Raw genomic sequence first — 12607 nt, forward strand, 5'->3', positions numbered from 1 at the left:
AGGGGTCTTTGAAAAGCTACTATTCAAGAAACAACCACATGGCTTTAACACACAAGAACTCTATAACTCACGCCAAACAGACATGCTTGTTGGACATAGCAACTTCTGAGATTCAAGTCCTTGGAGCAGCCGGGCAACAAGTTAGTACTCCATTTACGTTTGATGAACATTGAAACATTTAATCTTAGTAACAAAAGGACAACAGAGGAATCAAACTCAGTAGTTTTTACCAGTATATATTTCAATGCATGAAGTATACACAGTGCACCCTAATTTCTGCATTCTAATACAATGTCCACACTTAATGATGAGGAAGTTACAACACATTTGGCATCAAACAAATAGGACAGTGGTATAACATTCAGGACAAAGCACTAGCATAGACACATCAGCTCCCGTGTTAAAATATTACACCAGGCAGCATTAAGAAACCAAAAGAGAAAGCAGAATTAAAAAATAAACAAACTTTCATGTTTATGTACAAATCAGTGCCTCTCAGACACTCACAATAGACGTGTCTAACAGCATAACATAAACCATTATAAATAGGTACATATAAGGTGCAAAGGCCTCCAATCTACAGACTCCCCACTAGAAACCCAGAGTATGTTAAAAACTACATTGACTTCAGCTTGTCCGTGGAGCTGTGTTCCTTTGCTTACTTTCCAACTTTTCGATTCCAAACAGACAAATAAATTGATATCAAAAAGAGTGTACAGAAGATGCAAAATCAAAAACTGTATCAAGTTAACGGTTAGAATTTTTTTTGTTTCAAGTGGAAAGAGCTTGTTTCTTGGTACCTAAATTTGATCTTCAAATGTGCATGTCTCAAATGAGACAGTAGAATGGAGTGTCCGCTTGTCTCAAGAGAACAGAATAGAGCCAAAACTACTGTAGCACAGGTCTGGCGAGTGTTAACATCAGCAGTATAAAGACCACTCTAAAGGTAAAAGCTGTTTCTTATGGATTTTCTTTTTTTTGGGAGTTGTTAACCATGTTAATCCACAGATTGTATATGTAAGAATACATATTCTGGTCCCCTAATATATATCAGAAGTGAACACATTTTGACCAGTATTGTTTTTTTTTCTTCCATTCACCCAGTTGACTTTATGAAGTCTCTTTTCCCTGTACACCAGTCGCTGTTTTAATGGAGCTTATTGTTCTGTTGAACCAGGTCTTCTTTGCTGCTTGAACTTCATTTAATGCTAGACCCAAATGATGCTCCAGGTCCTGAAAAAAAAAGAGAAATTACATTCCTTGAAGGTCAGTTTTGTATTTTTGTCACTGAAGTAGTTTAGAGTTCTACAATTATAGTTCATCTGACATTTTAATAAAAAGCAATTTGCATTTATATAATGCTTTTAACTTAGAAAAATGTCCAAAGGTGCTTTGCAGATTCATGAAGGGATATGAAGAGTGAATGGAGGAGAGATTAGGAGGGGGGGAAAAAAGCTTGGTCAAAGAGGGGGTTATAAGAAGTGTCAAAAGAGAGGGAAGTGGAGGAGTTTAGGGAGAGTATTCCAGAAAGTGGGATCTAGGCCTCTAAATTATGAGACAAGGGGGTTGGGGGGGGTGTGGGGAGTACATTTTTTAATTAATGTTTTATTGTTTTTTTTCTCCCCAGACTGGAGAACAAGATGAGCATTGAAACCTTTTGAGTAGTTTTGCCAGCAAAGGCTGACAATACATTCCGTTAGGGGCAGTCTCAATGCAAACTTGAGATGAGATGGGATTTGAAGCTGTACATCAAGCTGAAAGAACAATGCCCTACTGTTGGAGCTATCAAATCACTCCGTTTTAAAAAGAATGTATTTTTTTACTGCTGGACTACTCCAAGTTTGTTAGTTTTTGTTTTCACCGGATGGGTTTAAAAATCACACTCACTGCAGGCACAATCAGTATTTCACACAGGTGAACAAAGGTTATAGGTTAAATGTTAAAACTACCATTACTTACACAAAACTTTGCTCCCTATTAAGTAATGCAGGTCAGATCAAGAGGATTCTGGCATCTCATCACTGAGCAATCCAAATTTAAGGCGGTCTTATTCCAGATTTATTTCCCTCACCATCTTTTAAGTTTTAACATTTTTTTTTATTGATGAGGGCAAGGCCAGCATTTATTGTCCATCCCTATATGCCCTGACTGCTACCTTGAACCGCTGCAGTCCATATGATGTAGGTACATCCACAGTTTGTTAGGGAGGGAGCACCGGGACTTTGTTCCGGCGACAATGAAGGAACAATAATATATTTCCAAATCAGGTTCACATGTGACTTGTGGGGTGGCTTGCAGGCGGTGGTATTCCCACAAGCCTACTATCTTAGTTCTTCTAGGTGGTAGAGGTCAGGGGTTTGGAAAGTGTCAAAAGGGACCATGGCAACTTACTGCAGTGCATCTTGTATATGGTACACATTGCTGCCACAGTGCACAGGTGGTGGAGGGAGTGGATTTTTAATGTGGTGGATGGGATGCAAATCAAGCGGGCTGCTTTGTCCTGGATGGTGTCGAGCTTCTTGACTGCTGTTGGAGCTGCACCCATCCAGGCAAGTGGACAATATTCCATCACACTCCTGACTCATGCCTTGTAAATGATGGACAGGCTTTGGGGAGTCAGGAGGAGAGTTACTCACAGCAGAACTCCAACCTGCTCTTGTAGCCACACCATTTATGTGGCTGGTCTAATTAAGTTTCTGGTTAATAGTAACACCCCCAGGATTCAGCAATAGTAATGCCATTGAATGTCAAGGAAAGATGGTCATTGCCAGGCAATTGTATGGTGCGAAAGTTACTTGCCACTTATCAGCACAGGCCTAAATGTTGTCCAGGTCTTTCTGTATGCGGGCACGGATGGCTTAGTTATCGGAGAAGTTGTGAATGGAACAGTGCAATCATCGGCGAGGATCCCCACTTCTGACCTTATGATGGAGGGACAGTCATTGATGAAGCAGCTGAAGATGGTTGGGCCTAGGACACTGCCTTGAGAAAACTCCTGCAGTGATGTCCCAGGGTTCAGATGATTGGCCATCAACAACTACAACATATTCCTTTGAGCTAGATATGACTGTAGCCAGCAGAGAGTTTTCCACGATTTTGACTTAAATTTTACTAAGGCTCTACATCAAACTAAAAGAAGAATAATGCACTGGCAAACAGCATCCGCAGTTTAAATGCAAGATTCATTAAGAGGAAGAAAATGTTTTAGATTTAGGGTGAATACCATTATTATTAAGGGAGGTGCCTTGAATTACGACAACTTGGATTTATGTAGCTCCTTTAATGCAGCAAAATGTCCCACTTCACAGCAGCATTATCAAACAAAATTTGACAGCACATCACATCAGAAGTCATCAGGGCAGATGACCAAAAGCTTGGTCAGAGAGGTAGGATTTAAGGAGTGTCTTAAAGGAGGAAAGAAAAGTAGAGACATTTAGGGAGGAAATTCTAGAGTTAGGATCCTGGTGGCTAAACTCATGGCTACCAATGGCAGAGTGATTAAAATTGGAGATACTCAAGAGGCCAGAATTAAAGGAGCCAGATATCTCTGAGGATTGTGGGGCTGGAGGAGAATCGTGTTAGGAAGGGGCGAGGCCATGGAGGGATTTGAAAACAAGGATGAGATTTTTAAAATCATGGAGCTGCTTAACCAGGGGCCAATACAGATTAGCGAGCACAAGGGTGATGGGTGAACAGGACTTGATGTGAGTTAGGACACAGGCAACAGAGTTTTAGACAACCAAATTTACAGAGAGTAGAACATAGGAGGCCGTCAAATATTGTGTTAGAATGGTCAATGCTAGAGGTAGCAAAGGATGGATGAGGGTTTTAGTGGATGAGCTGAGACCAGGGCGGAGTTGGGCAATGTTACAGAAATAGGCAGTGAGTGATGGTGCCTATATTTGATTGGAAGCTCATCTCAAGGTCAAATATAATACCGGTTGCAAACAGTTCTGTTCAACCTCAAACTGTCAGGAAGAAGGATGGAGGCAGTGTCCAGGTAGTGGTGATTCTGGTGGGGTCCAAAGACATATCAATCTTCCCACAATTTAGTTGGTGGAACTTGCTGTTCATGCAGCTCTGGATGTTGGCAAACAGTCTGACAATTTAGAGACAGTGGAGAGTTGAGAGAGGTGGTGGTGAGGCAGAGCTGGGTATCATCAGCGTACATATGGAACATGATGTTGTTTTCTCGTATGATGTTGCCGAGGAGCACCACATAGATGAGAAACAGGAGGATGCCAAGGATAGATCTTTGGGGACCACCTGAGATAACTATGCCGAAGTAGGAAGAGAAGACATTGTACCTGACACTCTGGCTACAATTAGACAGGCGAGAATGGAACCAGGCAAGTGCAGTTCCATCCAGCTGGATGACAGAGATACTGGAAGATGATGGTGTGGTCAACCGTGTCAAAGGTTATAGACAGGTCGAGAAGGGATAGTTTACCCCGGTCACTGTCACATAGGATGTAATTTGTGACTTTGATGAGAGTTGTTTCAGAACAAATCCGCATTTATATAGCGCCTTTCACATCTCACATGCCCTAAAAGCAGGGGTTCTCAACCATTTTACTTCTGAGGTCTCCCCCTCCCATGTTATAAAAATTACAGACTCCACTTATAAATGCAAATATATTTTCTGTATAAAAGTTAATTATACAATCAAACATATATATTTGTTTTACTTAAAAAGAAACTTGTTGCTGGTACCGAGGAACAATTCCCGTGACAACATTCAAGCCTCATATGGCATCCCTCCCCAATTAAAGCCCACTTTAAAAAAAAAAGTCTACAATCGCATAAGTACTAATACTGAAGTAACATTTTGTAATCTCCCTACAACTTTTACCATTCAGATATATTTAATTCTACCCCGATCTCTAACCGAGCTCCCCTCACACCCGACTGCCAGCATGAGGCAGAAGTGGGTCAGCAAATTACGTCAGATGACAGACACCCTTATAGCTGGTGCATTCACCCTTCATCATGGATGATTGGCTGCGTGACAGTCTCCATGCAGTTCAACTCATTTTGAGACATAAACTTCTTTAATGTTACAAAGTGCCTTTTCATGTAGTCAAAATGTTTCAAAACTTTTTAGAGTGAATTGGCTTCAGATCTTATTTAGGTAGCAAACTTATTCAGACAAGTGTAGGTATTTCGTCCAGTGGCACTGTGTTTGCTACTCAAATGTATATATTATTTATTATACACCTCATGTTAAGCATAAACAGTGCAATGTATATAAAATATATTTCTAAATGGACTTGCAATAGTCACTTAGATTTTATCCCCACTATCTGTTGTCAATGAATCATTCCTCCATTGCAGCTGATGTTCTGCTCATTTTGCTTCATCTCCCTGCCTGTACACACCTGTATTTTGCACTCTGCCTCCACCAACTGCAGTTTGGTCTGAGCCAGTTCCAGCTCCATCTCCCTCAGTTGATTCTTCAGTAACTCTTTCTCTTTATCTTGATTTTCATCCGAGATATCCTTAGAAGTACTGACAATTTTAAGCGTCCCCTCCTTGTTGAAGAGTTCTCTGCAGCGATCACAGCCTTCAACCTTTTGCTGAATCAAGATGCACAGTATAGTTACTACCTCTGTAATAAAATCATTTCTGTTAAGATAAAAATATTCTGATTCAGGCTTTGAAGAAGAAAGTTACTGCACCAACCCTAAGATAATACAGTTTTATTTCCCATTTTGCTATGATCTTAATATAATGTTCTACTTGGAATGTAATAACCATATAATGTTTATGGAGTTATTAATGCCCAATTACCCATTAAAATAAATGCAGTTGTATTTGAGAATAAAAGCTGCCTGCACAACAGAACACTTCCTAATTGAATGCATAAATTCACGAATAGCATGCTAGGTATCACACCATTTAACAGCATCAGAAGTAATATAGTGATCTACAAAGTATGTAAGGTTCTACTGAAAGTTTCTATTCTAATTCTACTGAAAGTTTGTTTGTTTGCTGCAGTAGTTTCCTTTTATGAGGAGCCAGCATTATTGAGCACTGGTTTGACAAAAGAGAGAGAAAAAACCCAGGCAATTACAGTAAACAGCAGGCTCGGACTGAAGCTGGTGTTTTCTCCATGTTGATTCAAACACTGATTCAAAGAATCACTAATCCCAAAATGCAATTCAGGCTATAGGAGGTTTCACGGAATCATTACAGTGCAGAAGGAAGCCATTCGGTCCATCACGTCTGCACCAGCTCTCCGAAAGATCCAGTGAACTTTCTTTGAAAGAAGTTATTTTTTCTTTTCTTGGAAATTTCCTTCGTTAAATTTTCCTCCCTAACTCTGGGTCTCAGAGAAATTGTAGTGCCTCTTCTTTTCTGTAAGATTCCGCTAGTCACTGGACAGATTCACTGGCCCATTACTGCTGAGAGTTTGTGCTCACATTTTCCACCAATAAGAAGTTGTAAACACATAAGATCAGAGATGCTCCATTTACAACATTATGTCGTTATTCATTCAGGACTTTGGAAATCTTTTCATGTTAACATTAATTTTTCGCATGGTGTTCTATTCAGATCTGGAAAGCACATCAGTATTTTATAGAAATTTAAAGGTTTTTTTGCTTCTCAAAGCAACAAAGGGTGATACTCCAGTGTATAACTTTGCAGACACATTACACAAAATAAAAGCAAAGGAACAGTCTTGACATTTAGTCATCGTGATTTGTCAGACTCCACGAATATAACACAATCTTTAAACTGTGCATATGTTACTCAAAATTTCAATTACATAATAATAAATCTTTAGCACAGAAATATAAATACTTTAATATGCCACCCTCTCCAAACAACAAATCACATTTCATGGAAAAATCTAATGCTGTTTTTAAACTTTCAAGACCTTTTGTAATTTTGTTTTGGTGGTTTTATATTGGAAAATTGAACTCAGCATTCACAGATAATTCTCAACCTAATCTGATTACACCATGAAGTTTAAGAAGTAATCTTTTTGGGAAAACAGCACATCATTGAGTAAGATTTGACATACAAAAAATTGCAGGAATCCAAGAGAGATATGGGTTTCCAACTGGGAAGAGTTATACAGTCCTCCACAAGTAAGATTCATCTACTGGTGTTTGCACTTGGCAAGCATAACCAATAATCACAAACATATGCAAGCCCATAAAATAAAACCAAGATAGATTTTGTTGTTTTCTCTCTTTTCACTTTTATATGTGCAGTCACAGTTAACATGTTTCATATCACCTATTCTGCTTGATGATATCACTAATTTTTTAGATAACACAAGCATCATAATTGAGGTTTCACCAATTACATTAGTGAAAGTCGACATAGAGCAGTGGAAATGACAGCTATTTGGTAATTAAATTAGAGACATTTTTAAGTTATAAACATCACCATGATCGGATAGCTGCCATCATTTATCACAATTTTAAAACTGTACCCATATTAATTTAAATTTTCATCAACAACACTACATTCATTAATATTTTTAAAACATTTGGTCCAATTTACATTTTTCTTCTCTTCCCCATTTCAAAGTTCCTCATTACTCCTGCTCTCAGGCACAGGCTATCAATGTTTGTGTTTCCAGGCACAAAGAGGCCCTTAAAATCACAATCTCTCTCAAATTCTTTTGTCTCATACTGGAAAGCATTTGGTTTCCACTGTGCACCACTCCCCGATGGCACAGCTTAAATCAGCTCACTGTGAGCAACAATGGTTGCAGGTCTACATACTACGTCATGCTATTGATTTCCAGTGCATTATACTGCAAACTATTTCTTTTAAATCTAAAAAAAAAATTAAAGTTGGATCTTTTTGTTTTCCCATCATTGAAATAAGATTAACTGAAGAATACTTATCTATTTATTTAGAGAAATTAATTTACACCTTGGTTACACTGGACAGAGACTCACCCGAATTTGCTCCAACTCAGCTTTATTTCCCGACTGCTGCCTTTCTAGCCTCTCACTCAGTTGAGAGCAGATCTAAAAAGAATTTTAATGACTCAAGTAAACATACATACTATAACTTTATCATTATGTACAGTGTACTGCACTTAAGATTAAAATCCATAATCATCTAACAGCCTTCACCAGATGCTAGTTAACAAAAGGAAATTACCTTAAAAGACTTCATTTTTAAAAATTCTTTCATGGGATGTGGGTGTCGCTTGCAAAGCCAGCATTTGTTGCCCATTCCTAATTGCGCTTCACAAGGAAGTGGCTTGCTAGGCCATTTCAGAGTCAACCACATTGCTGTGGGTCTGCAGTCACATGTAGGCCAGGTAAGGATGGCAGATTTCCTTCCCTAAAGGACATTATTGATCCAGATGGGTGCTAATGACAATCTATGATAGGTTCATGGTACCAAGACCAGCTTTCAACTCCAGATTTTTTAAAAAGTTAATTAATTACATTTAAATTTCACCAGCTGCCATCATGGGATTTGAAACCATATCCCCAGGACCTCTGGTTACTAGTTCAGCAGCATTACCACTACACCACCTAGATGCTAGTTAATAAAAGGAAATTATCTTAAAAGATTTCACCTTCTTCATATAAATACTAGGTGTTCATGGTCAGTTGATGAATTCAAATTTTTTAAATATTTCAAGATGACAGAACTGAGACACATGGAAAATGCATTCCTCTGGGCCATTTAGTGGCCAGGACCTGCAACTACATTGAGATAGTTAACTGAGAAAATTGAAAGCAAAATATTCACTTAGCAATTTACAATGGTAAATATTGACAGAAGAGTACAACCAAAACTCAAGACAAGATGATTAGGAGGCAGGAAGTGATTTTTAATATATAGATATGACTTTGATTGTCAACTCTGTTGAGAGGCTCAAAAATGCTGTTATATAGATGTATTTGGCATCTTTATGTATCACCTCGCATTCCTTAGTTTTAAACTATACCAATAATAGGTAAGATCCATACAAAGCTTAAAATAGGAAACACTTTTATAATGGAAACAATTCTGCACTCCTGTAGAACAAAACATCCCATTTTATGGAACAAATTATGATTAGGATTTAACCTTACGAGAAGCAAATGAATATCAATTGTCTGAATGTGTAAACATGTGGAACATACGAATGCCTGATAGTAACAGATTTGATCCTAAATTGCCATAAATATGTTCCAATGCATTAACATTAGGAGTTTTCCATGCAAGTATAGTGCAAGTTGAAAAAAAATACATATACAAATTAAGCAAAGACTAAAAATATGGGGCTGATACCTCATGGGAATTTCTTATCAGAAACATTTGAGTTGCTGGCCACTAATTCATCAGCTTTATGTTGAGCAATTCTTGAAAGGGCCACATAATAAATAACATTCTTCTCAACATGTGGGTCACAGTGGCAAAGCTGTATTTATTGCCCATCCTTAGCTGTCCTGAGGTGGTAGTGGTGGTGGGTCTTTCTACTTGAAAGCAACTGTTTGTACAACAGAGTGCTTTATTAGGCCACTTCAGAAGTTATCAAGGAACAACCAGATAGGGTGGGACTGTAGTCATGTGTAGACCAGTCCAGGTAGGGGGTAGCAGGTTTACTTTCTTAAAGGGCAGGGGGGGTTTTACAACTATCCAGCATCTTTCATGGTCTTTTGTACGATGCTAGTACACAAAGTACCAGATTTATTGAATTCAATTTCACACCTTGGTTCGAAGGTGGGATTAAAGACATGATCTCTGGATTGAAAGTCTAGTTTCACACTACTACATTATCAGACCCAGACACCATCTCACTGATGGAAGGACGGGCCAAATGCAACATACAACTAAAATGGCAGAATTGGTTTCCCATTAAATCACAGAAGGTGGTTACAAGGAAATATACAACACAGATTGTCTCATCCCATCTGAAGAGCTGTGAGCAGAAAAAAAGCAGCTAAGACAGAAATTGTGGAGAAAAACAGAAAACTCTCCTGAAAAAGGTTTCCCACCTGAAATATTAACTTCTCTTTTCTATTTCCAATGCTGATGGAACTGTTTTGTAATCCCAGCATTTTGTGTTTGTATTTCAAATTTCCAGTATTCGGACCTTATATTTCTCTCAAAAAGGACAATTTCATGGGTGTTGAAAGGTTTCTTTCAGACTGTGCACTGTATGTTAATATGATCATTGGTTTCTAGACAAAGCCTTTGAACAAGCAACAATCCATGGCATCATCTATTTCCACAGACAAAAATAACCTTTTCAAACTTCAACCAAGGAATAACTGCAGTAAAGTCCTTGAGCCTTACAGACCTGCTTGTAATCACCGATGATTGAACTGTTTTTCTTTATTTCTGATTCTGCTTTGTCTAGTTCTCTCCGGCACATTTCCTTCAGCTATGAAAGGTAGAACCAGGCATAAAATTGAAAACCAAGACACAACTAATTCAGCTTTAGTAGAATACTCAGTTAAAAATACTACTGGACAGAGATAACTGACATCATTCAATTTTGCTAGTACTATGTAAAGTGGAATATCTTAACAACGGTATAAGCAGATAACTTTTAGCACATAATTTGAAAATGTTTAGCTAATTGAATCAAAAAGTTGCAAACTACTCAAGGAACAGTGGAACTGTTCTGTTACTGGACTCTGCTAGTTTTACAACAAAACAGGAGTGTGGAAAATTTAAAATATACGTAATATTTACAAATCTATCAATATCGATAAATCTAATAAATGGTTACAAAATGTTTCATTCAAGAAACATTCAAAAAGACAAAAAATTGTGCTAAATTACTTAATGACATGAGCTACCCAATGTACACATTACTGAACACCAGGGTACACACTACACAAAATGTTTATGCAAAAGATTGCCTCTAACCAGTAATCTCATCTGTATCCTCACCCTGATTTTCTTTCCTGAAGGTTGCAACTCATGTTACGGTATGGTTCCATGGAGGTGTGGCTCTCTACTATGGCTTCCAAGTAATCATTCTTCGTGTCTGTTTAGTCAGTGCGTGTTAATAGACTTATTCAACTGAAGGAACTGCAAGTGCTGAGCACAGACCATGTTTTCATACCATCCAGCATGAGGTACTTGTCATTGACTAGGAGGAAGAACTGTGCACTATTTTTCCTATCTCTAATCTGGAGATGCTGAAACCGATTTAACAACCCCTTGCCCACGACTACCTTGGCTACAATCAGTAATCAAGACCGTAGGATCTTGGAACATCTGCTCTGCATGTCTCAGTGTATTTACTGATGACACTATTGAAGGCACTTCTAACTAGCAGTTTAAACCATAAAACATTTTAACAAATGAAGAATAAGACATGTAGACAGATATAATTCAATTACCTGAGTGGCTTCATCTTCCAATCTCCTCTTTTCATCTTCTGCATCAACTAACTTCTGCTTGGTCATGAGTAGCTCTTTATTTAATGCATCTGCTTTCTCCTCTGCCTGCAGAAAAAATAAATAAATCTACATTAATTTATTTTCAAGCTACTGTTGTACTGTATTTATGGTTTAAATATTTAATCCAAATGGGTTATTTAATATTTTTCTTTCCATTGGTCAGGACATTCTTTCATCTCCAACAGTGCTGAAAGTAACAAACTCCTCTATATGCTACTTTTATTATAGTGAAATTAAACTCCATTACGAAGCATTATTTCTGGAAGCTACAATATCAAATTTGGTTTTGCATTGAACAAACATCTGTTCCAAAATATAAACACTCAGACCGTTAAGGATGTTTCTGAAAACACAAGAAATAAATAAATTGTGACTCAATAATAAACAGCATAGGCGCCAGTAGAGTTTATTGGAAAGCTTTCATCATTGCATTAAATATTGTTCATAGTGAATGAAGCAGCTTTTATTTTACTGGGGACGTAACTTTTTCTGTTAAATTGTCCATTCAACAATATCTATTAATTATGTTCTTTATTCATATAACGAGCACAGCTGTAAAATGTTATTTACTGCACATAAAGAAAAATAGCTTTGCAATTCTAATTACAGATAAAAACCATCCTGAGGGCATTTTGTTCAACTGTTTGTGTAGGTTTATATCAGAAAATATGGTTAACATAGGAACACAAGTAGGTCATTCAGTCACTCATATCTATCATGCCTGTTCCACCATTCAATTAGATCATAGCTGCTCTGTAACAACTCTATCTACACACCTTGGTTCCATAACCCTTAATACTTCTACCTAACAATAATCTACCAATCTTAGTTTTGTAATTTTCAAATGATCTGCCTCAACGGCTTTATGGCGAATAAAGTTCAAAATATACACTACCCTTTATTTGAGGTGGTGCTTTATGGTTCACCCCTTTTAAGGTTACACCCACTTGTTCTGGACTCTCCCACCAGAAGAGATAGTTTCTCTCTATCTACCTATCAAATCCTTTAATCATCTTAAACACCTCAACTAGATCACCCTTTAATTTTCTATACTCAAGGGAATAGAAGCCTAGTCTCTGCAACCTGCCCTCAATTTAACCCTTTTAATCTCAGCGAGCTACCAATGCGCACATTGCTGAACCACTGCACAAAATGTTTTTTTAAAAGATTGCCCCTCTAGTCGTCTCAACTGTATCTTTCACGGATTTTTTTTAACTGAAGCTTGC

General features: G+C 37.8%; 1 protein-coding gene across 9 annotated transcripts in view; it reads right to left on the reverse strand.

The window, feature by feature from the left end:
* Positions 1–220: 220 nt before the first annotated feature.
* The window catches only part of LOC137347714 (rab GTPase-activating protein 1), a 225995-nt gene continuing 213608 nt past the window's right edge, over positions 221–12607 (reverse strand). For all 9 annotated transcript variants that reach the window (XM_068012542.1, XM_068012535.1, XM_068012536.1 and 6 more), the window contains 5 exons: positions 11322–11426; positions 10268–10351; positions 7920–7991; positions 5379–5576; positions 221–1233 (listed from right to left, as the gene is read on the reverse strand). In XM_068012542.1, coding sequence (XP_067868643.1) covers positions 1111–1233; positions 5379–5576; positions 7920–7991; positions 10268–10351; positions 11322–11426 — 582 coding nt within the window. In that variant the 3' untranslated portion in view covers positions 221–1110. The remainder of the gene's footprint in view (positions 1234–5378; positions 5577–7919; positions 7992–10267; positions 10352–11321; positions 11427–12607) is intronic.

This window comes from Heterodontus francisci, chromosome 32, assembly GCF_036365525.1.
Source record: "Heterodontus francisci isolate sHetFra1 chromosome 32, sHetFra1.hap1, whole genome shotgun sequence".
Taxonomy (NCBI): domain Eukaryota; kingdom Metazoa; phylum Chordata; class Chondrichthyes; order Heterodontiformes; family Heterodontidae; genus Heterodontus; species Heterodontus francisci.